The 26437-nt window shown below is 22.0% G+C and overlaps 2 protein-coding genes across 3 annotated transcripts in view; one reads left to right on the plus strand and one right to left on the minus strand.

The window, feature by feature from the left end:
- Nucleotides 1–61: 61 nt before the first annotated feature.
- On the plus strand, nucleotides 62–20953 carry LOC122498811 (phosphoinositide 3-kinase regulatory subunit 4). Of its 2 annotated transcripts, none has more exons than XM_043606736.1 (17): nucleotides 62–199; nucleotides 619–799; nucleotides 1463–1606; nucleotides 1812–1966; nucleotides 3089–3282; nucleotides 4189–4889; nucleotides 5087–5395; nucleotides 8079–8462; nucleotides 8738–9061; nucleotides 9269–9598; nucleotides 11930–12083; nucleotides 12255–12392; nucleotides 12610–12802; nucleotides 12890–13055; nucleotides 15186–15456; nucleotides 15826–16156; nucleotides 19422–20953. In XM_043606736.1, exons 1-17 carry the CDS (start codon nucleotides 108–110, stop codon nucleotides 19645–19647), a joined length of 4293 nt encoding a protein of 1430 aa, XP_043462671.1. In that variant the 5' UTR covers nucleotides 62–107; the 3' UTR covers nucleotides 19648–20953. The 2 variants fall into 2 exon arrangements, with proteins under 2 accessions (XP_043462671.1, XP_043462672.1); XM_043606737.1 differs by having other exon boundaries at nucleotides 12279–12392.
- The window catches only part of LOC122498815 (vesicle transport protein SEC20), a 24698-nt gene continuing 19054 nt past the window's right edge, over nucleotides 20794–26437 (minus strand). The window contains exon 5 of the mRNA XM_043606746.1: nucleotides 20794–21222. The gene's annotated coding sequence lies outside the window, so the exon portion shown is untranslated. The remainder of the gene's footprint in view (nucleotides 21223–26437) is intronic.

Here is a 26437-nt window from a genome sequence, read left to right on the forward strand (position 1 = left end):
GAGTGATTCTGACATTTCCAGAATGGATTTTTTTTAGAATATTGACAATCTTTTTTTTAACAAATTAAGTATTAAATTCATAAGTAGTGCACAAAAATTCATTTAAAATGGGAAATCAACTAGTGGGAATTGCTCCAAGTCAAATATTTCCTGTCGAACATTATTTGACAGATCACAGTGATTTGCTATTTGACATCAGGTAAATCAACAATCACTTTTTGTTTACCTCAATTAACAAAAATTATAGATTTTCCAAAAAATTTTTACTACTTATTTCAAAATCTTGTAATGTCTAATGAGTATTCTAATAAATGATAATTCTGTCAATGTTAAAAAAATATTTTTAAAAATTGTTAATATACTATATACATGATAACGTCATAATTATAATTATAAAAATTTATTTATTTAGTAAGACTATTAGATTCCTATAATAATTCAATTTTCTAAGTACAAATTGAAAATCAAATAATTTGTAAATATTTTATGTTATTATTTTATTATATTCTTATGAGTTATTGAAATACGTCTTATTTTAAAGGTGTCTATAATATTATTATATTTATATTTTTAAATTATATATTTTTGTAATAAAATTAATGTGGAAATAATTTTCAGTTTGGGAAGTACGAGATTTTTCAAAGTGGCTCGTGCTCGTAGTCAAGAAGGATTGATTGTTGTTAAAGTATTTGCCATTCATGATCCAACTTTGCCTTTGTCTGCGTATAAAGATAAATTAGAGGAAATTAGATCAAAATTGGCTTCCGCTGTTAATTGCTTATCCTTCCAGAGAATGATAGTAAGCTGCCTTTATATCAAAATTACTTTCATCCACTGTCTCTTTACTTTTAAGATTAAAACATTTTTAATGAGTGATTCCTTTATATTTCGACTAAAGTCGTCGTCGACGACTAATTTTAAAAAATTATAATATTTTGCAGGAATGATTTTAAAGGTATAGCAGGGTGTCTAACGGTCAGGGAAGTTAGGGAAAAGTCAGGGATTTTTTGTGGTCAGGGAAAAGTCAGGAAATGGCAGAAAATTTCATTGAAAGTCCGAAAAATTTCTAAAAATTTATATAAAAATTAAAATTTTTTGTGAATAAAAAATTTTTTTAATTTAACAAAACTTAGAAGATTTTTATTATCGTTTCTTTCTATCATTAGATATTAATTTATTGTTAAATATGTTAGTTACCATATTTTTATCCCAAGAAAGCAAAAATAAACTTAGTAAAAAGTCAGGGAAAAGTCAGGGAATTTTTTTCTCAAACCTTGTTAGACACCCTGTATTAGGGTTCAGTGATCCTAATATACTTTTAAAATCATTCCTGCAAAAAATAATAATTTTTTAAAACTAGTCGGCGACGACTTAAGTCGAGATAAAATGGAATGACTCTAATATTTTGAAAACACTTTTAATTTTTGAAAAAAAAGTAATGTATTTTCTAATTTTTGTGCAGCTTACAGAAAAAGCTGGATTTATAATGAGAGAATATGTGAAATATTCTCTTTACGATCGCATTAGCACCAGACCATTTTTATCCAGTATCGAGAAAAAATGGATAACTTTTCAAGTCCTTTACGCTCTTCATCAAGCACACAAGGTAAAGTAAACAATTTTTTTTCTGTAATTATAAATAACTACTGAATCTAATTATTAAACTAATTATATTGATTATTAGTAGTAATACATTTAATTTCAATTATTTTATTTTGAAAATTTCTTTACTCTAAATGCGCATGTAATCATTAAACAAATACTTGATAAGTACTATATTATTAATGTTTAAACATACAAAAATGTTACAGTTCGGAGTTTGTCATGGAGATATTAAATTGGAGAACATAATGATAACGAGTTGGAATTGGGTCTTATTAACTGACTTTGCGAGTTTTAAACCCACATATTTACCCGAAGATAATCCTGCTGACTTTTCGTATTTTTTTGACACGTCTAGAAGAAGGTGAGAATCAATAAAGTTTTACTACATATTTGAAATAAATTTGGAATTAAATTTCTAGCGATATTCTAGTGAATTTTTAGAAATAATTGAATTTTGAAAAGGTTTCAAAATTAAATTCTTTGAAAATCTGAATTTTTCATACTTTTAACTAACAATTCTGTAGAATTAATTTATTTATTTAAGTAATTGAATTCTCGTACAACTTTTTGATAAGAATTGATTTGGAAAAGAATTCCAGTTTAAATTTTAGAAAATATTTGCAGAATTGGAAAAATTTATTGCAGTTTTAATTTTTAGAAATAATTAAATTTCAAAAGGTTTTACATTGAAAGTATTTTAAAATTGTAATTCCTGGTGGACAAATAAATAACAATAAGTATTAGAATACTTATTTAATAAAAATTCATCAAATTTGAAAAATTCTATTTAGAAATTTATTTTTATTTTATTTTATTTATTTTATTACTTTAAAAAAATATTTTAAAATATTATTGTAGGTATTTTTTTAAGAATTGTAACTAAAAGTTTGGAAAATAGTTGAATTTTGCAAAAATTATTCTATTTGAAAAATGTTATTCTCGTAATTGAATTCTGATAGAATTAATTTTAAAAAGAATTTCAGTCAAAATTTTGGAAAATAATTGAATCTTAGAAGCATTAATAACAGGAATTTTAAGAATTAATTAAATTTTTAAAGTTTTTTGAATTGAAATCTTTTTACCATTTTAATCGCCGTAATAGTACCTATAATAATATTTAAATGTTTTAAAAATAATAATAATGTATCATTTTTGCTTAAAATATATTAAAGTTTTGAATAATTTTATTCAAAAATTTAAAAAAAAAATTTACTTCCGGAAAAATTGCAGTTGTAATTTTTAGAAATTTAAATTTCAAATTATTTGAATTTTCAATACAAATAAATAACACGTAAGTTTTTAAATACTTATTTAACAAAAATTATTGAAGTTTTGAGTAATTTAATATAGAAAATTCTAAAAAAAAATTTGGTTTTTGAAAAATTGGAATTAACATTTTTTTGAAGAATTAAATTCCCGAAAATAATTTTTAAAAATATTATTCAATTCAATTAATATTAATGAATATTACTTATATTTTCAGAACGTGTTACACAGCACCTGAACGATTTATTAAACTACTTACGTCTGAAGTGAGCAATACTACACTTTTACTGCCAGAACAAGAATTAAAAACAGGAGATCTTAATCCAATGATGGATATATTTTCCGCAGGCTGTGCTTTAATAGAACTTTACAATGAGGGTCATCCGCTGTTTGATTATTCACAGTTATTAGGTAAATAAACAAAAATTTTCCTTAATCAGGGTTGTCACATTGCAGGAAAATCAAAGAAAAATAAGGGAAAAATGAAATTGTGCAGGGAAATTAGAAAAATCTCATGGAATGTTATCAAAAATGTTAGAAAAATATAAAATTTCAAGAATTACTGCAAAAATTCTAGTTTTCGGTTTCCAAAAACGTTTTTAAAAAACTCAATCTTAAATTCTCAATAATTTTTCTCACCATAAAAACTTTTCATGATTACAATGAATTTTAAAGCAATACCATGATTTTTCTTATTTCTATAAATAATTATTTTTTTTAAATTATTTAATTCTAGAGTAACTTTCTTAAAGTTATTAATTATAATTAACTTATAAAAGATTTAAGTTAGAAACAGTAATAATTTTCAGAAATAGGAATTAAATTTAAACAGTTTCTAAAGTAAAATTTTTGAAAATTTCAATTTCTGTGAAGAACTTAATAATAATTTATTTAGAAAATTATTCAGTTAAGTTTCCTTTTGTTTAAAATTCTGAAAAATGGGTTTTCGAAAAATTTTAATTCAATTTTTTAAAGATACCTGACAATTTAAAAAAAAATTTGGTAAAAAATTATGAAAATAACTATAATATTTTTTTTAAATAGGTGGACGGTTAAAAGTTTTAAATTAAATTTTTGCTTTTAAAAATCATTTTTTTATAATTGAATTTTTTAATGGAGTTCAGGAGAAAAGTCAAAATTCTGGAAATCAAGAAAAAGTTAGGAAGAAACAAAATCAAATTTTTGTGGCAATTTTTTTAGAAATTTGAATAATTAACAATCTATTGTAATTGTTAATTAATTAATTCTTATTCCATTTTCCACAATCATTTTCTTTATTTAATACATTTCTCTTTTTTTAAATTTCATCCTTTAAAGCATACCGCAACGGTGATTATTCAGCAAATAAACACCTCGACAAAATTGAGGATGTCGGAGTTAAAGAACTTTTGGCCTCGATGATTGAAAAGAATCCGACAAAAAGAAAAAGTGCCGAAATTTATCTTTCACAAGCACGAGGAAATATTTTTCCCGAATATTTCTACTCATTTCTACAATCATACATGTTAATGTTTTCTGCTGCACCGATTTTATCGCCCGATGAGAAAATTATTAGATTAAAAAAAGACATTGAATATATCATCAACATATTAAAGACGGAGGAGGAGGAGAAGAAAACGGAAATTGAGAAAAATGACGAAGTTAAAAGTGTGGTAAAAATTGAAATTAAAAGTGATGACGAGAATGATAATCAGAATAGCAATACTGTGATGGATAATGACAGTAATCAGAAATTGGAGATAGACGAATCAAATTCTGTTAAATTAGAGAACCAAAGAAGTCTAAAAGACGAAGAAAGTATAAACGAAGAACAGCAGGAAGAAGATAGTGAAAAATTGAAGGATTCGACTAAATCCGTGGACAATTTGGAAGGATTAGTCATTGTTACGCAGCTTGTAACCTCATGCATCAGAGGTTTACATCATTCACAATCGAAATTGCAGAGTTTAGAAATATTATTGGAACTTGCAAAAAATACATCGGATGAAACTATTTTGGATCGAATTTTGCCATATATCGTAAGTTTTTACTTTTCGTTTATTGACAAATTTAAAAAAATGTAATACCATTTTTAATTTATTATCTACTCTTTTCATAGAAGAATTTTGAAAAAGTTAAAAATTTATTGAATTTTGTTAATTTGGTGATTAATTTATTTCAATAGGAAGTAAAAAAAAATTGATTTATGTTTATAATTGATAATTTTTTATTACAGTTTCTCTTGGTTCACGATCCAGCGCCGAGAGTACGAGTTTCGGCAATTCACACACTAACGAAGTGTTTGTATCTCGTTAAATCAATTCCTCCATCGGATGTAAATATATTTCCAGAATATATTTTACCAGGTTTGGCTCATCTTACGCAGGACGAGGCGGTTATTGTCAGGGCAGCTTACGCCGAAAATATTGCTCATTTAGCGCACATTGCTCTGCGATATTTGGAGAATTCACATGTTTCGAATTTAGGGAATAAGGAAGGTCCCAGGCCGAGTTACGACAGTGAACTGCAAACCCTTCAAGAAATGGTAACGCTCTAATTAAACTTAATAACTTAATTTAATAATTAAATTAAATTAAATTTTAACTCTTTCTAAAAATTAATTAGCTTAATTAAATTAAAAGTAAAAATATATCCAAAATTTTTATTTTTTATGTAAGTAGCTTAACTACATGCACGCAAGCGAGCATGAAATTTTCTAGCCCATTGTTAGTTATAGAAACTTTCTTTTTGAAATTTTATTGAAAATTTTTTTTTTAAATACAATTTTTCGAAATATAATTCTTCAAAAATACGATTATATTTCAAAACTTTTTCAAAGTAATATAATTAAATTCTTTCAAATATAAAATTTATTACAAAGAAATTTGAGAAAACTTTTAATTGTTTTAAATTATTTTAAAATTATTTTCGGGAATTCAAATATCTTCAAAAGAAAATTAAATTACAATTTTTAAAAAATCTAACTTTTTTAGAATTTCTACATTAAATTATTCAAAACGTCAATAATTTTTGTTAAACAAATATTTAAAAACTTATTGATATTTATTATTTTAACTGAAATATCAAATAATTTCATTAAACAACGTTTTGAAATTTAATTATTTCTAGAAAAAACAGCTGCAATTTTTCCAAAAGTTAATTATTTTTTAGAATTTTCGAATTATTCAAAACTTTAATAATTTTTAAAGGAAACTAAAATATTATTAATTTTTTTTAAATACATATTTAAATCATTTAAATATTATTATACTTTTATAACGATTAAAATGTAAAAAGCTTTCAATTCAAAAACCTTTTAAAATTTAATTATTTCTTTAAATTCCTGTTATGACGCTTCTAATATTCAATTATTGTTCAAAATTTTCAGTAAAATTTTTTTTTTAAATCAATTCTTATTAGAATTCAACTATAATTGAATTATTTGAATCATTATTTTCCAAAGTTTTAGTTTCAATTCTTCAAAAAATAAAATGACATTTAAAAATAATTTTGGAAAATAAAAAAATAAAAATTTTCAAATATTAAATTTTGTTTAATAAATATTTAAATATTTATTGTTATTTATTTGTCCACTAGGAATTAAAATTTCAAAATACTTTATGTAAAACCCTTTAGAAATTTAATTACATATTTCTAAAAATTAGAACTGCGATTCCTCCCATTCTTGAAATATTTTCTAAAATTTGAACTGAAATATAATAAATATAAAGAATTATTAATTTGTTAGCTTCCTTAAAAATTGAAAGTTTTTAATAATATTATTCAAAAATTCTAACAAATAATTGAATTTTGGAAGAATATCAGTTAAAATTTTTATAAATAATTAAATTTCAAAAGGTTTTACATTGAAAGTATTTTGAACTTTTTATTCCTGTTTGACAAATAAATAACAATAAGTATTCAAATATTTATTAAACAAAAATTAATAAAATTTGAATTTAATTATATGTACTTAGAAATTCTGAAAAAATTAGGTTTTAGAAAAATCATAATTTAAATTTTTTAAAAATAGTTGAATTATCGAAAATAATTTTAAAAAATTGAAAAAATAGGAAATTTTTTTAAATTTCATTTAAATAAATTTCATATTTTAAAGAATTTTATTTTCTTACTTTAAAAAATTATTTTTACCTAAATATTATTGTTTTGTTGTAAGTTTTGCAACTGAAAGTTTAGAAAATAAATAAATAATTCAAAAATTATTCTCTTTAATTCTTGTAGTTGAATTCTGAAAGGAATTGTTTATAAAAAAATTTGAGTTAAACTTTTAAAAAATAATTAAATATTTGAAGCGTTATAACAGGAATTTTATGAAATAATTAAATTTTAAAATATTTTTAAATTGAAACTTTTGACAATTTTAATCGCTGTAAAAGTATAAAAATATTGTAAAACTATATGAATATATTATTTTTTTTATAAAATTATTAAAGTTTTGAATAATTTTATTCAAAAATTGTAAAGAAATAAATAATTTAATTTTGGAAGAATTGCAGTTCAAATTTTTATAAAAAATTTGTCAAATTGTTTAACATTGAAAGTATTTAAATTTTATACATATAAAGTTTTAAATTTTTGTTTAACAAATATTATTGAAGTTTTGAATAATTTAATTTAAAAATTCCGAAAAAATTTGTTTCTTGAAAAAATATAATTACAATTTTTAAAAAATAATTGTATTTCTGAAAATAATTTTAAAAAATTGAAACACTTAAAAATTTTGGCCATTGAAATAAATTTTATATTTTAATTAATTTTATTTGTTTAATTTTAAAAATTATTTTGAAATATAATCGTATTTTTGAAGACTTCTAATTGAAAATTTGGAAAATAATTAAATTTTAAAAATTTAGAATTAAACTTCTTACCATGATTGTTCAAATAGTACTCGAAAGATTAATTATTTAATCAAAAAGATCTTACATTTAAGTTGTTAAGAAAAACTGTTGGAAAATTATATTTTTTTTAAAAAATGAAGAATTTTTATTAAATTTCAAAAAGAAAATCTTTTATTGTAACAAAAAATTTTACGCACGCCTGCGTTATATAAATAGGTAAATGAATAATTTTCAGTTACATTAAATTTGTTTTTTGATAATAAAGCTGTATTTAATTTTTTGTGTGTAAAAAAATTAGTTTGCAAATTTTTTGAAAAGAAGAGTAAAAAAGTAAAAGCTTAAAACTGAGAACTAATTGTTTCTGTTTAGGTTCAGCAATCGGTGTCAATGTTGCTGACTGACACGCAAAATTTAGTGAAGCAAACGCTGATGGAAAATGGAATCAACAAGCTGTGCGTTTTTTTTGGTAAACAGAAAGCGAATGATGTTTTACTCAGTCACGTTATAACTTTCCTCAATGACAAGGATGATAAACAATTGCGGGGATCATTCTTTGAATGCATTGTGGGTGTTGCTGCTTATGTCGGCTGGCACAGTAGTCCAATTTTAATGCCACTTCTTCAGCAAGGATTAACCGATCCCGAGGAATTTGTTACGAGAAAGGCTATCAATGCAATGGCCACTCTCACCGAACTCGGTCTTCTTCACAAATCAGCGCTCTATTCGCTTTTGTCAGAAACCGTCATTTATTTGGTAAATACTCCTATTGAATATTAACAAATTTTCTAAAATTATAATTTTATTTTAATATTATTTATGCTAATACTATTAAAATTAAATAGTTTAACAGTTATTTTATATTTATAGTTTTTATTTTTAAAAATAAATTTGGTAATTCATTTCTCAAGTAATGAATTTGATTTTTCTAAATCAAAAATTCGTAGATAAGAAAATTTATTACATTTTTATTATTAAACTGTTGAAGTAATTTATTCTCTTCAGCGGTTTTAATTTCGATGTTTTTTCAGGTACACCCGAATCTTTGGATAAGACATGCGACTGTTGGATTCATTTCCGCTGCAGCGAGAACGTTAAATATCGTCGATGTTCAGTGTAAAGTGCAAACAATAATCATGCCATATTTAAAACATCCGATCATTCAGATCGAAAAAGAAATTTTACTTCTCGAAGCTCTGGTGGGTCCCATTCCGCGAGTTGTTTACGACACTGTGATAAAGTATAATGACGTAGAAGAATTGTTTCGGACTTTTGAACAGAGGCAAATAGCAAGAGCAAAAGCAAACACTGGAGTTGTTCCTCCTTACAATGACATGAGTAATTCTTTGCGAAATGTGAGTTTTCATAATTTTACTTTACTGTCAATTACAGTAATTATTTTTTCTATTCCTTTAATATTACTTTTCTTTTTGGTAAAATTTGTTATTTAAAATATTCTAGTTTATTTAAATAAAATATTAAAAAATAATTATTATTTTTAAATATTTGTTTTTAGTTTCAAGATAATATTATTTTATCTATATTTCTTTCTCATATTTTAGCTCTTCAGGCGTTTGAGTTCAGAATTGATGACGGAAACAGTTGAGGATCAACTCATTGTCATGAAACCTCATTTGATAAAAATAAACAAGTACCGTAATTCAATGGAGGCGAAGCAAGGAGTTTCGAGATCTGCTGACGGAAAAATCGAACTTAGTATGATGAAAGGGAAATTAAGTCATCATATCGTTGTTCTCTATCCGGATACAAAAGGTGATTTAGGACTGTCGTCCTTTAAAAAAGTCGACCGCAAAACAACCGACAATTCCGCATCCTATGCCTCAATGAATCAAGAATGGAGAACAATGTTTTCAACTCAAGACAGTGTTCAGGTAATTTTATAGTATCAAAATATTTACAATTTTTTGCACAACTTTTCAAACTTTTTTGTTTTTTAATTTTTTTACTTCAACTAGAAATATTTGTTTCATATGAAATAAAAACTTAAATAATATTAATTATTAACAGTATTTGAATTATTTTTGTTTAGATTTGTGACACTAAAAACTACTTTTTTTTTCTTCTGAGAATTTGCACTACTTTAAATTTGCTAATAGCTAAAATAAGAAAATTATTCTAAAAAAATATTAATAAAATTCGTTTAAACTGTTCAATTGTTTTCAAAACATTTTTCCAAATTCAATTATTTTCAAATATCTACTATTTTAATAAAATTTTCCAAAAAATTCCATTATTCTAAAAAAAATTGATAAAACTCTTTGCAAACATTCCATTACTTACATAAATAACACAATTTTAACAGGAATTCAATTATTTAAAATACAATTTTATAAAATTCTTGACAAGAATTCAATTATTTTTACAAATAATACAATTTTCTTATGAGAATTCAATTATTTAATAAAATTTTTTGCCAAAATTCAATTATTTTTATAAATAAAAAAACTGATCGCAGGATTTCAATTATTTTCATTAGTTTTTACTGAATCTCTCGAATAATGCAATTATTTTTAAAAAATTTCTTAAAATTCTTCGAAACAATTGAATTTTTTTTTAAATGGCGATTAATTTCTTTATAAGAATTAAATTATTTTCATTACAATTAAAATTAAATTCCTTAAAAGAATCTACTTATTTGCAACATTATAATATAATTTTTCGCAGAAATTCAATTATTTTCGGTGATTTTTATAAAATTCTTGGCAAGAATTCAATTATCTTTATAAATATAGTAAAATTCTTTGTAGAAACTCAATTATTTTAAAAAATTTTAATAAAATTTTTTGCACAGATTCAATAATTTCTATAAATAAAAATAAATAAATAAATAACAAAATTTTTTACAGGAATTAAAATTTTTTCAATACAAATGTTATAAAATTTGTCGACATGATTAAATTATTTTTAAAAATTGTAATAAAATTCTTGGAAAGAATTCAATTATTTTTCTATAGAATTTAAATTAAATTCGTTAAAAGTATTTAATTATCTTCAAAAATTTTAATAAAATTCTTCGTAAAGTTTCAATTATTTTTAAAAATAACAAAATTCTTTGCAGAAATTCAATTATTTTTATAAAGAATAAAACTCATATTCAATTATTTTCAATACAATTTTAAATCAATTCTTCGAAAAATGCAATTATTCTTTAAAAAATTCATTAAAATTCTTTGAAAGAATTTAGTTATAAATAATTGATAAAATTTTGTATAAGAATTGAATTTGAATAAATATTCATTTAATTATTTATTTTTGTATTTAAATAATTGAATTTTTGTTGAATTTTCTAATAAAAATTGATTTAATAATAAATTTCAATTTAAAATTTTAGATAATAACTGAATATTAAAAGCATTATTGCGTATACTTTTAGAAATAATTGAATTTTAAAAGATTTTTAAATTAAAGTCTGAATTTTTTAATTGTGAAATTGAATATTTAATTATTCATTTTTAAAAATTGTTTAATTATCAGTTAAAATATTCATTTAACAAAAATTGGTCAACTTTTGAACAGTTTAATTTAGAAATTATGAAAAAAATTAGTCTTTTGCAAAAATTGTGACTAAAGTTTTAGGAAAATAGTTAAATTCCCATAAATAATTTAAAACGATTACTAAATTAAATTTTCCATTAATTAGAAATTTTGTGAGATTTTATTGAAATAAATTTTAAATAATAAAGAATTTTATCTTTAATTACTTTTGAAAATCGTTTTTATTGTATTTTTGAAGAATTCTAACTAAAAATTTGGAAAATAATTGAATTTTAGAAAAATTTAGAATTTAAATTAGATAAGAAAAAAAGTGAATATTTTTATGGAAATTGGGAAAATACAGAATCAAATTTTGGCGAATCGACTAACAAAGATGAATTTTTTTAGGCGTCAAATTTAATTTTTCGATAGCTACTTTTTGATACTTTTTTAAAATTAATTATCGAGTGCGAAGCCTGTAATAATATTAAATAATATTTCACAATTTAGTCAACAGTAAAAAATAATACATCCTATTATTAATCCATTAATGAGTTAATTTATAATTTAATTTAACAAAAAAAAAAATCAATAATCTGAACCACTTTTAGAAAATTGCGATTATCTCCTAAAATAAAATTGTCAAAATGGGTCTTTTTCTTGCGGACGTAAAAAATTGGCGATTTTGGAGGTATTTCGTTTATAAATAAATTTTTTCTCAATTTCAGCACACAATTGTAAAAATTCCGGAAATGACTGGAAGTACGGGAAGTCCGAGTCAAAGTATTCATGGAGGTGATATTCATTTATCGCCGCAGCACAGTTTAGCGGATATAAACAGTATAAATGATCATTCACTGCATGAACGATCATACATTCAATGTGAGTTTTGTTTGTCATTACATTTTTTATCACTCTTCTGCCTATGCAATTATCACTTACGAATTAATTTTATTTAATTCAATAATGAAAGTTTTGTAAGTGATGAGTGTTAATTGCTAATCATTTGTTTGCCTTTGATGCATGACTGAATATTTTTAATCAATGCAATAGTTGCAACGCTTTATGGTTTCGCAGACAGGTGCGCTCCGTGTAGATTGGAATTAAGACAACTGACGTACAGAAAGCAGGAGCAACATGCTGCGGCTATGAGGGCACAGCATTGGGCAGATAATATCGCCTGGCAAAATGGTAAAGAAAGAACGTTTTTAAAATTTAATAAATATTTACTTTAGACAATCTTTTTAATTTCAGAAAAGAAAAATTACGTTTTATTACGTTTCACCTATTTAATTAATTAGCATTTAATTTACTTAAAATTTTTTATTTTAATTTTAATCGAATTTAATTTAATTCAAAGTTAAAATTCACATAAACCGTTGACTTATTAAAAAAAATACATTAAAAGGTTCGAGATTACTTCCTAATGGATGGAGACCACGTGGAGCTCTTGTGGCACATCTTCACGAACATAGAGCGGCGATTAATCGACTGGTGTCAATTCCAGACACAAGTTTGTTTGGAAGCAGTGCGGCTGATGGATGCGTACGAATTTGGGATGCAAGCAAAATGGAAGGCAGAAATATAGTCAACCGATCAAGGTACGACAATATTTTCTTATTACAAACGTATATTAGTATTTTCAAAAGTAAAAGTGAATTCTTTTTTAATATTTCATTTTATTTCAGACAAACTTACATTCATCGAGGCGGTCCTTTAGTTGGATTGACAGTTTGCGAACAAGGACAATCTTTAGCGAGTTCAGCTACTCAATCGGGGACTGTTTTTGTTCTTCGAATTGAATCAAATTCAAATAAAATGTCCGTCACTCACAGTCGTCAACTGGACCTTCAGGTGAACCGATTAATAAAAAAAATTATTACTTATAAATTATTTAATCAGGGTTGCCACAGGTCAGGGAAAAGTAAGGGATTTTTATTAAAAGTACTGGAAAAAATTATATTTTTAGAATTCATAAGAAAGTTCTGAAGAACTGTCATACAATTTAACTTATAAGTTATATACTGAATAATTTTACTTAAATATTTCAAAATTAATTGAATTTTAAAAGAGTTTTGTTTAAAGTTGTCATAAATAGATGAACTTCAAAAGGTTATAATTCAATTTTGAATGAATTTAATTAGAAATTCCAAAGAATTATATATAGATTTTTATTCTTAAAAATTTTATTAAAATTTGTTGAAAGAATTTAATTATTTAAAAATTTGTTGATAAAATTCTTTATGAGAATTCAATTATTGAGAAACATTGTAATTCAATAAATTATTTATTTTTCTATTTAAATAATTGAATTCTAGTCGAATTTCCTAATAAAAATTGATTAAAAAATGAATTCAGTTCAAATTTTAGATAATAATTGAATATCAAAGGCATTTAATATACATAGCATGAATTTTTAAAAATAATTAAATTTTAAAAAAGTTTAAAATGAAAATCTTTGTAAATTTGAATTTCTCACATTTTAACTAACAATTCTGTGAATTAATTTTTTATGCATTTTTTTGAAATTTTTATTTTCTAATATATATTTAATTAAAGAATTTCCGAATAATCGAAATTTCATAAAATTGAATTGTAAAGAAATGGATTTGAAAATTCTGAAAGAACTTTTTCAAAAATGTTTAAAAATAATTGATAGAAGAATTTTAGTTAAAAATTTTTAAAAATAACAATTGAATTGAAATGCTGAAAATAATTTTGTTTTCGAATAATTTTATTTTTGAAGAAATTTGTAAATAAATGTAATAGAACATTTATTTGAATATCTAATAATTTTTAGAATGAATCAGAATAGGTATTCTTTAGAGATCAGGGAAAAAGTCAAAATTTTGTCTTGAAATCAGGAAATAGTCAGGGAAAAACAAAATTAAAGTTTTGTGGCAACTCTATTAATGAAAAATTTCTGAAATACTTGAATTTTAAAATGTTTCACTTTGAAATGTCAGAAAATTTGAATTTTGAATGAATTTAATTAGTAATTTTAAAAAACTTAGTTTTTTGGAAAATTTTAATTCAAATCCTTTTAAAATAATATTTAATTATTAACCATAATTGATTTAGAGATGAATTTTAGTTAAAAATTCCAAAAAAGAATTGTATTTTTGAAAAATTACAAATAATAGTAATTTTTATAAATAATTGAATTTTGAAAAGATTTCAAATTAATATCTTTGAAATTTTGAGAAAGTTTAATTGGATTTTTGAAAAATTATTTGAAGTTTTTAGGTATTTTCTAATATAATATATTTAATCAAAGAATTTCCAAATAATCGAAATTTCGTAAAATTAAATTGTAAACAAATGGATTTAAAAATTCTCAAAGAACTTTTTCAAAAATTATTTAAAATATTTGATTTAAAGAAAAATTTTAGTTAAAAATTGTAGAAAATAATAATTGAATTGCAATGATGAAAATAATTTTGAAGAATTTACAGTAACAATATTTTTATTAGTTATTGAATTTCAAATGGTTTGAATTTGAAATTTTTGAAAATCTTAATTCCTATGGACAAATAATAATATTCATTATAAATAAAACTGTTGATGTTTTCATATAATTTTACATTTAAAGAAATTCGCAAATAAATGTATTAGAACATTTTTTCGAGTATCTAATCATTTTTAGAGTGAATTAGAATATTTTTTTACTGTAAGAGAAAAAGTCAAAATTCTATCTGTAAATCAGGGAAAGAAAAATTAAATTTTTGTGTCAACTCTGAATAAATAAAATTAGTGTAATTAAAAATATGGTTTAAATTTATACTTGTATATTACATAATAATATAAACAAAGGTTAAAATTAAAAATGTATGCATAAAAGAAAAATATCTAAAAAAACTAAGTAAAAACTAATAGAAGAGAAAAATGAGTGAAAAAGAATATAAGAAGAGAGTAAAAAAATAAATTAAAAAATACAAGAAAACTTTTAAGATGAATTAAAAAGAATTTCTATAATTTTTGTAGGAGGAAGGTTGCGCTGTTGACATTCAATATTTGGATTCTGGATCGCAGTCGGTTCTCGTTTACGCGTCTCTCTATGGTTTCCTTGTCGGATGGGATTTACGATGTCCGGGAACTGTTTGGAAATTGGAAAACGATTTAAAGCACGGCGTGATAACCTCCTTTTGTGTGAACAATTATCAACAATGGCTAACACTTGGTACAAGTTCAGGAGTTCACATTTGCTGGGATTTGAGGTTTCAACTTCCAATCAGTATTATAAAGCATCCCACAGGTAACTTATTTTATAGATTTTCTAAATACTTCTACTTTCGTCAGAATAAAAATATTCTAATAATTAATTTTTCTCTTTATAGAATTATTATTTGTCTTTTAATTAAAATTTAGTTTCAGACTTTCAGTATTTTAAATTTATCACAATTTTATTGACTATGAAGTAAAAGTACAATAGTAATAAAATTATCTGTATTACCATTAATTTTTATAGTTATATTTTTATGTTCATACTTTATTATTATTATCTAGTTAAACTATTTAATTATTTATCTTGTTTCTCAGAGGAATTTTGGTCTTTGTTTCTTTTTCTTTAAGTTTTAAGATTTACTTTATTTTTCTTAATAAAATAAATGAATGTTATTTCTAGGCGCCAGAGTTCGAAAAGTTATAACTCATCCAACAGAGCACTCGTGGATTATTTCGGCGGTTCAAGGAAACAATGAAATATCAATGTGGAATCTGGAGACTGGCTTTCGACAAATGGTTCTTTGGGCTTCGAGTGCGCCACCTTTGAGTCATCTACAAGGAGGTCACAATGTTTGTGCTATGCACTCGGGATCTATAGATCGATCAGGATTTTTATTAGCCAGCGGCACAGACATGAGATTGAGATACTGGAATCTTAATAATCCCAATGAATCGTACGTTGCTTTGCCAGCCGCGAATGATGTTATACCTCCAAATTCATTAGCTTACGAGTAAGTATTCACTTTACTTTCTTCAATTCCATTGATTTTCAAGTCTTCCAATTTTTACTTTAGGATAATTTTTCTTGTTGAGTGTAATTTTCATTTTTTATTGCAATATTTATTTATTCTTATTTTATTTCTTTGTAATTTCTCCATAGAAGTTTGTATAGAACTACAGATCTCACAGTTTGTCACTTAATTTACCTATTTTGTTAATTAAAAATTTATAAACACAAATTCAATCAACCGTAAATTTAAAATTATTAAAATTGTATCTTCTTAAAAATTAATCAATTCAAATAGTAAATTATTTGAATTTCAGTTTCTTTAAATTTTAATTAATTTTAGTTTTAAGTGATACAAATTTTAATTTACACAACAAAATCTAATTTAATTTTTTAATTTATCAAATACACTCGAACGTCGATATAGCGGACTTTTTGGATTGTGAGGTACGAAAGGACTCCACCGGAGGTCTGATTTTACCTCTGTACAGTATGAAGAAAGTGGTCTTGTTATATTTTAATGTTTTAAATCATTTAAGAAATTATTTTTTCTTTATATTCATAAAATAGAAATTTTTATTCTCAAAAGTTAATATAAAAATGTTATGACAGTCCGCTAAACCGGCGTTCGAGTATATTATATAAAAATAATTGAATTGTTATGCCAAAAGTCTGTCAATTAATTTGTAAATAATAAAATAAGTGAAGTAAAGCAATTTATCCCAAATTTCAGAAACACAATAAGGAGGTACAGTTACAATTTTTAAAAATAATTTATTATTTTATGAATTATTTATTTTTGTATTTAAATAATTGAATTCTCATAGTTGAATTCTGATAAGAATTGATTTCAAAAAGAATTTTAGTTAAAACTTTAGAAAATAATTAGAAGTGTTAAAGTAAGATTTTTTAGTTAGAAAAAATTAAATTCCAAAAGTTTTTAAATTGTAATCTTTAAAATTTTAATTGCTTTAAAAGTATAATAATATTTAAATATAAAAAATTATTAATTTGTTGACTTCTTTATAAGTTAAAAGTTTTCTATAGTACCAATTATTCAAAAAATCTGAAAAATAATTTAATTTTGAAAAACTTGCAGTTCAAATTTTTAGAAATAATTAAATTTCAAAAGGTTTTACATTGAATATATTTTGAAATTTTAATTCCTGATGGACAAATAAATAACAATAAGTATTCAAATATTTATTAAATAAATTTTAATCAAATTTAAAAAATTCTATTTATAAATTCGGAAGAAATAAAGTTTTTAAAAAATCGTAATTACTATTTTTTTGAAAATAGTTAAATTCCCGAAAATAATTTGAAAAAATTCAAAAAATAGGAAATTATTTCAAAGAATTATATTTTCTCTGTTTAAAAAATTATTTTTAAATATTATTGTATTTTTGAAGTATTTCAACTAAAAGTTTAGAAAATAATTAAATTACAAAAAAATTATTATGTCTAAATAATTCAATTCTTGTAGTTGAATTCTGATAGGAATTGGTTTAAAAAAAATCCAGTTAAAGTTTTAGAAAATAATTGAATATTTAAAGAGTTTATAACAGGAATTTTAGGTTTAAAATAGTTTTAAATTGAATCCTCTGAAAATTTTAATGGCTGTAAAGGTATAAAAATATTTAAAAATTATTAATATATATTATATTTCCATAAAAATGATTTAAATTTCGAATAATTTTATTCAAAAATTGTTAAGAAATAATTGAATTTTTGAAGAATTGCAGTAGTAAATTTCAGAAATAATTAAATTTCAAAAAATTCTACATTGAAAGTATTGAAATTTTAATTCCTGTGGAAAAAATAAATTAGAATAAGTTTTTAAATATTTGCTTAATAAAAGTTATTGAAGTTTTGAAAATTTTAATTTAGAAATTCCAAAAAAATTTGTTTTTCAAAAAAATTTTATTAAAAAATTTGGAAGATAATTGAATTTCCAAAAATAATTTTAAAAAATTTAAACAATTGGAAATTTTTATCAAATTTTATTGAAATAAATTTTATTTTTAAAAATTTTGAAAATTATTTTGAAGGTTAATCGTATTTTTGAAAAATTCTAATTGTAGGGATAACAGTTGGTCCCCTTTTTTTTCCTCTTTTTCCCTTTTTTAGGCCTTTAAATTAATAAAATCCCCTAAAATTATAAATTTTCTCCCCTTTTCCTCTTATTTTTAAGAATAACTTGTAAAAATTGTAATTTTTAGTAAATTAGAAAAATTTTTAATTATGCTTAAAGAAAAAGTTTTTAGTTTTTGCAAACTTTGGAAAAATTTTATTATTTTGAAACTTAAAAATCTTTTTATATTATTCCTTACAGTCTTTAAACTTAGAAATCTTTTCATAAAAGGTAACTAAAATAAAATAAATTTTACTTCTAGGAAAAATCCAAATTGTTTGAAATTTTTGTCAAATATTAATTTCAGAATAAATTTAAAATTTTACTAAATTCAAAGTATATTTTACTTATTTATTATTTTACTAATTCATAATAAAATTTACTTCAGATATAGAATTTACTCTGGAAATAACTATTTTTAATTGCAAAATTTACTATTTTCAATGCTAATTTTTTTTATAAATTAAATTATTCAAATTTTCCTCGAAAATTAGTATTAGCTATTAAATATTCTTATTTTTAGAGTAAATTTGACTATTTTTGATATAAATTTTTCTAATTTTCATAAGAAAAATTGTCTTTGAAAATAGTAAAAGTTACTCTGTAAATAAAATTTTTTAATACTAAATTTCATTATTTTTAAAGGAAATTTTTCCAAGTCCCGAGTTAATTTTACTAATTTGTTTCTGAAATTTACTTCATATTTAACAAAATTCATGCATGTAATTAACAAAAGTAGCGTTGCAATACAAATTTTGATTAAAAATTTAAAGAAAGTTACGGACTACGGAAAAAATAAAAAGAATATCAATAATTAACAGAAAAAATTTAACTAAAAAAATTATTTTACTTAAAAAAGCTGATGTTAGAAGAAAAAATATAAGAAAATCTTGAAAATAAATTTTATGCTCTAAAATACAATAATTTTTATTAATTTAAAAATCTTTTGAAAAATAAAATCCCCTATTTTACCTAGTATTACATGAAAAAATCACTGAGATCCCTGTAATTGAAAATTTGGAAAGTAATTTAATTTTAAAAAATTTAGAATTTAACTTTTTAATTTAATTTGTAACTAAAAGTATCTTGGCGATTTCTAGTCGTTCAAATTTTCAATTGAATTTGAATCCAACAGACAGAGATTAATCGACGGAACAAACGTAGTACAAGAAGTGCTGGCTGGAGGTGTTCCTCTACCATCGTCGGGCGGAAGCGGAATGAGAGGAAGAAACACGGAAGAAGGAGGCCAGGGCCCGGAGACACCGCCGTCAGGTCATCACGATACAATTTCTGCAGTTGCCATGTCAAATACATGTATCCTCACTGGCAGTACTGATGGTCTCATTCAAGTTTGGAAATGATTTTTAATTCAATTTTCATTCTCGACAATTAGTCGGAGAGTACTTACACAGTGGCTACGTATGTATTCATTATTATTTATTTTCCATTCATCGACTGTAAAATTCAAGCACTCAAAAAGTCTTCCCAGAGGTATGTATAATGGCTTTTAAGTGCTGAACATAAATGCTGTGATTATTTATCAATTGTAAATAATAATAATAATATACCTAAGATTATATTGACGTAACTGAACAAATCTTCAAATTTTCGGGGAGAATTTTGTCAAGCAATAATTTACTGTCTATCATAAATTAATTATTTCTATTTATCATTATAAATTAGGTTTATAATGAAGTAGTAAATTTTTTAACATGAGTATATTTAAAAACAAAGCATCCAGTCTTTTTTCGTATTTAATTACGAATGAATTTTTAGATTTTTAATAATAATAATTATTATTCTTTCCAGTAGATTTTGCAATAAATTCTATTAATTTTGTTTAATAGTTTATTTAACAAATATTTAAATAGATTCTCGGATTCGATTAGATTAGGAAAAATAAATAGATTCTTGTAAATTTTTAATAAGAGAAAAAGAGTATAATTGAGTAAAAAATGATCTTATCGATATTTACAATTGTTGGCTTGATTTTTTTGAATTATTCGAGTTGCTTACAAATGAAAAATGTACTTTTACCAGATTGTTTTATAGATATTCCAGTGATGAAATTTAATTATCCTAATTGTGTCAAAGCATCCTTGATTTACTTGTTTTTTTTCCTTTTTTTTTGGCTTGGCGTGTAAATAATCATTGGTAGACTGTAGAATCATTGCACGAGAGTATACATAATTACATATATGTAAATTCATTTTACATTCAAGGAACTGTCACACGACGACTGATAATAATATACTCAAGAGTAAATAACTACATTCTGTACAAAATTGTTACAATAAATAATTATTTTTCAAAAAAGAAAATTGCTTTTCATACTTTTAGGTCTAATGTTACTGTGTTAGTAAAATTGGAATTTTCAGAAAAAAATTTTTATGGAAAAATAATATACAAGTACATATACAAAAATATTTTTAAAAAAAACTCTTTTACAATACTAAGAAAAAAAATACAAATTTTCGTATAAAATAATGATTAAAAGTAAACAGTAATTTAAAAAAACTTAATTATTATTTCGTTATTTTACAGATTTTTGGAATTTTTCGCTTATAAAATATTTTGCTTAATTGTATTTTTCCCTACCAGGGACAAACTGGTGCTGAAGGATAGGGAACTCGACCTGGATATGCAAAACTGTCTGGATTTATTGTTCGGCAAATTTCTTTCCAACGTTCGCCACCACTTTTGCCCTGTCGTTGTCTTCCTTCACTTCTGTAATATGGCTCTCCAAAGAGTAAATCGAGCCAAGGTGCACTCAGAACGCAAACAATCATCATCAGAAAAACGAAAATTGTCTTCATTTTAATAATTATACAATGGAGACGTTTTCAAACAAAAAAACTTTTAGTTTTCGCCTTTAATTCTATTGAAAACTTTTATTGAAACAAGTGGATTTCTTCTCAACTCCCATTGTGGAAATTCTGCAAAAAAATTCATTGAAAATTAATTTAATTAATTGAATTTAATTAATTGGAATTAAATCGATAATTCCAAAGGGAAAAAACACAATTCCAGGCTTTGCCACATTTTTGCTCTTTTCAAATTCCCTGACTTTTCCAGGTTTTCCAGATTTTTAAAACTACATTTATATTTTACCAAATTAAATAACTTCATTTTTAAATAAATATTTAATTATTATTATTTTTCATAGAAATTAGGATTTTCAACAATTTTAAATTCAATAACATATAAGAATATTAAATTTTAAAACATGAAGAGTTTATCTTCATGTTTTATAATAATTAAAACTTGCTACTTTCTTACTGTAACTTCTTCAAAAATTATTTTCATCATTACAATATTTAATTATAATCGAAAATTTTAACTGAAATTCATATTTAAATCAATATTTAGTAGAAAATTCTACGAGAATTAAATTATTTAAATACAAAAATTAATATTTTATTAAGTAAAAATTAATTAAATTAAAAAATTGAATGTTTCTCAAAATTGAATTTTCATAAAGAATTTTATCTTAAATAATTGAATTCTCTTGATAAATTTCAATAAAATTTTTAAGAATAATTCCATTTTTCGAGAAATTTGATGAAAATTGTATTAAAAATAATTGAAATTCTGCAATGAGTTTTATTATTTATGAAAATAATTGAATTTCTGTGAAATTTTTATTATTTATAAAAATAATGAAACGTTTAGCGTAGAATATTATTACATTTTTTTAAATAAATGAATTCTTTTGGAAGAGTTTATTAAAATAAAAGATTTTAAAAATCATTAAATTGTGGAAAATTTTTGGAAATAATTCAAATTTTGACGAGAATTGTTTAAAGTTTTTGAAAGTAATTGAATTTTGGAGAAAAATTTTATTATTTATAAAGATAATTGAAATTTTAAAGAGAATTTTTGTAAATTTTTGAACATAATTGAATTTCTGCAAAGAATTTTATTACTTTTGAAAATAATTGAATTCTTGAGACGAATTCTATTAAAATTTCTTTTTAAACAATTGAATTCTTTTGTGAAATTTTATTGAAATAGAAAACATTGAAAATAATTTAATTTTGACGAACTTTTGAAATTAATCAAATTTCTACAAAGAATTTTATTTAAATTATTTTGAAAAAAATTGAATTGTCACAAAGAATTTCATTAAAATTTTTGAAAATAATTAGATTCTTTGAAGAAATTTAATTAAAATTGTATTGAAATTATAATATCTACTTAAATTCTAATAAATAAATTGTAGCAAAGGTTTTTAAAATAATTGAATTTCTTTGATAAATTTTATTATATTTATAATTGAATCCCTGTAAAAATAAATAATATTCTTTAAATCATAAAATTTATTTCAATTAAATTTGTCAACATTTCCAAATAATTAGAGAATAATCTTTAATAAAAAAATAATAATAAGAGAATAATTTTTCAATTATTTTACCTATTTTTCAAAAGTCTAATTTTTTCATAATTTCCAAATTAAATTACATTATTGAAAACTTGAATAATAATTTTTATCAAATAACTATTTAAATACTTTTTTATTTTTTCACAGGAATTAAAATATTTTTAATGAAATTTAACTATTTCTAAAAATCACAACTGCAATCCTTTCTAAATTCAATCATTTCTTTGTTGACATTTTAAAATGAAATTCTACAAAACTAATCATTTTTTGAAAAAATAATAAATTAATAAATGTCCAAAATAAAAAGTTAAATATTACTTATTACAGTTTTAGAACAATTAAAATTTTCAAATATTTCAATTTAAAAACCTTTTAAGTAAAATTTAATTTTTTCTAAAAATTCATAATTCTGAGAAAGAATTTTATAAAAATTGGATGAAAATTGTAAATATAATTGAATTATTTAAAGGAATCCTTTTAAAATTGTATTAAAAATAATTGAATTCCTGCGATAATTTTTATTATTTATGAAAATAATTGAATTCTTGGACTGAATTTTATTGAAATTTTTAAAAATAATTTAATTCTAAAGAAGAATTTTATTAAAATTTGTTTAAATAATTTGTTTAAATGTATTTGTTTAAATGTATTTGTGAAATTAATTTAATTCTAGTAAAATTAGTTACGAAAATAATTGAATAATTGAATTTTGGAAAATTTTCCTAAAATTTAAAAATATTTGAATTTTATAAATTGTATGGAAATTGTAAATAAAATTGAATTCTTTCAAAGAATTTTATTAATATTTTGGAAAAAATTGAATTATTTAGTGATTGTATTTAAAATACTATTAAAAATAATTGAATGTTTCTGATGAATTTGATCTAAATTTTGTTTAGGTAAAGAATTTAATTCTTTGAAGAAATTTTATTGGGATGGTAAATATTGAAAATAATTGAATTTCGGAATATTTTTGAAAATAATTTAATCGCTTCAAAAAAATTTATTAAAATTTTTTTGGAATAATTTTTTATTTCAACTATTAGCGAGTTGAAAGTAATGCAAATTGTCAAAAAAAAAGCAAAAAGGTAACATTTAGTGTCACAAATCTAAAAAAAAGTATTCGGAAAAATACCAAAAATTAAAAAAATATGTAGAATCAAAAAAATATTTTCAAAGAAGAAATGAAATAAATTTTGAGGAATTTCAAATAATGCAGATAATAACAAAGAAGAGAAAAATAACAGAAAATTTAATATAATAAGCAAATTAATATAATTTCAATTTATTAATATAATTAATATTAAATAAATAATAAAATTGATCTGTACAAAGAATTACAAAATGAAGATAAAAAAAATAAAAATAGATAATTATGATTTGATAATTATGCATTAAAACAAGGAAAGAAAGTTGCAAACGTAGAAAGATCAAACAGATTAGGAACAGATTAGGACTTAAATAATTAAGATTTATTTACGAAAAATAATGCAAATATCTAAAAAAAATTGTTAAATTGTTTAAAAATTGTCAAAAACAGATAAAAATACTTATGAAAATAGAATTTTTTTTTGTTTAATATTAATGATTAAAATTAATGAAAATAAATTAATTTTACACATTAAAAACCGAAAGGCATGTAATAAAAATAATTCATTATTAAAATAAAGAATTTAAATGAATAATACAAATTTTAGATAAATAATTAATTAAATTTGTTCAATTAATGTCGAAGAGAGTAAAAATACTGAATCAATTCGAAACAATGATTACACTGATAAATAAATAAAAATCTGAAGATAAATTAGAAAAAAAATATAATTTAACAATTAAAATAAATAGTTAATTAAGTAGGTAATAAAAAAGTTTGAAAGAAAAAAGCAAGAAAACATTACGGATTGGATCACCTCACTTTACTGAATCAAAAGTATCAATGAATCGCCCGGCCCCACGTGGAACTAAAAGTAGAACTCGTAAGATGAGAGTAAGTAATATCACGGACATTAAAGTTTGCGTGCAATGTTTACTCTCGTCTTGTTAAAATAAAGGACGTTACATCATCGAGCATTTACTACGTCATACTATTTCATATTTTGAATTGTTTATCCTTTCCAACTTCACACTTTCTGAACACCAAACTCGTAGTATTTGCAAAAATTTATTACTCTCTTCACGGTCCAATAATTAAATTCACGGCTCACTTCGTTGATAATAATTATACTAGGTATGATAAAACTAGAATAAAATACTTCATATTAGAATATTTCTATAAACTTCTCCAAGTGATTTGTCTTAATCAACAAATTAGAAACAACAAAATTTTTTTTCTCTAAATTCAAAATTTTTCTAATTGGATTTATTTTAGAAAAAATTTTATATTTGTAAAATTTATTTTTAAAATATGAATAGGTAATAGAACTTTGAGAAATAATATATTTATTCCCACATTTTAAAAAAAAAAACATTATTTTTCAATTTTTACAGAAAGTACCTCTTTTTTCATTTTTTTTATAATTTTTATTTAAAAGCTGAGATTTTTTCCAATAAATTATGTAATCATTATTATTTTCCCATAGGAATTAAGATTTTCAAATTCAAATTTTTTTGAAATTCAATAACTTAAAAAAAATTATTTATTGGAAAACATGAAGAAATCGATAACTCCGAGTCGAAGACTCGGAGTGATCAATTTCTTCCTGTTTTACGATAATTAAAGATGACCGAGTGATAAAATCATTACATATTTTATATTATTTACTCAATGCCCGTAAATGAATAAATAAATTAATTAAATTATAAGAATATTGTTACTGTAACTGAAATTCATCTTTAAATCAATTATTTTCAATACTTTTTGACAAAGTTTGAAAATTTTCAAATCTATTTGCTTTCTATTCAATTTTGCGAAATTTAAATTATTCAGAAATTCGTCAATTAAATATTGGAAAATAAGAACTTCAAATAATTTTTAAAAAAATCAATTAAAGATTTTCAAAAAAAAAAAATTAATTCTACAGAATTGTTAGTTAAAAGTAGGAAAAATACAAATTTTGAAAGATCTTAATTTGAATATTTTTCGAAATTCAATTATTATTTCTAAAAATTCGTGCTATAATGCTTTTTATATTCAATTATTATCTAAAATTTTAAATAAAATTATTCATTTTTAAATTAATTTTTATTAGAAAATTCCACGAGAATTCATTATTTAGATACGAAAATAAATAATTTATTGAATAACAGATTCATATTTCTTAAAACTCCATTCTAATGAAGAATTTTATCAATAAATTTTTAAATAATTTAATTCTTTTGACGAATTTTAATAAAATTGGTTAAAAATGATTAGATACATTTTTTGAGGAATTTGATTAAAATTGTATTAAAAATAATTGAAATTCTGCAATTATGCAATTAGTTTTATATTATTTATGAAAATAATTACTGAATTATTGCGGGGAAATTTATAAAAAAATTTTAAATAATTGAATTTCTGTGGAATTTTTATTAGATATTTATGAAAATAATTAAATGTTTGCGTAGAAAATTCTACGAGAATTCAATTATTTAAATACAAAAATGAATAATTTATTGAATAATTGGATATTTCTTATAAATTCTTATTATACATCATTTTATCAACAAATTTTTAATTAATTGAATCCTTTGGATGAATTAATCAATTTTTTAAAAAAAATAATTACACTTTTCGAGGAATTTGATAAAAATTGAATTAAAAATAATTGAAATTCTGCAATGAGCTTTATTAT

The sequence above is a fragment of the Leptopilina heterotoma genome, unplaced genomic scaffold, assembly GCF_015476425.1.
Source record: "Leptopilina heterotoma isolate Lh14 unplaced genomic scaffold, ASM1547642v1 Lhet_16, whole genome shotgun sequence".
Classification (NCBI taxonomy): Eukaryota; Metazoa; Arthropoda; class Insecta; order Hymenoptera; family Figitidae; genus Leptopilina; species Leptopilina heterotoma.

Bases quoted from the DNA above. Each gene is read 5' to 3' on its own strand.
- LOC122498811 (XM_043606736.1), top strand. From the start codon at position 108: ATGGGAAATCAACTAGTGGGAATTGCTCCAAGTCAAATATTTCCTGTC. The intron at 800-1,462 runs GTAAGCTGCCTT...ATTTTTGTGCAG, and splicing joins TATCCTTCCAGAGAATGATA to CTTACAGAAAAAGCTGGATT. The intron at 3,283-4,188 runs GTAAATAAACAA...CATCCTTTAAAG, and splicing joins TGATTATTCACAGTTATTAG to CATACCGCAACGGTGATTAT.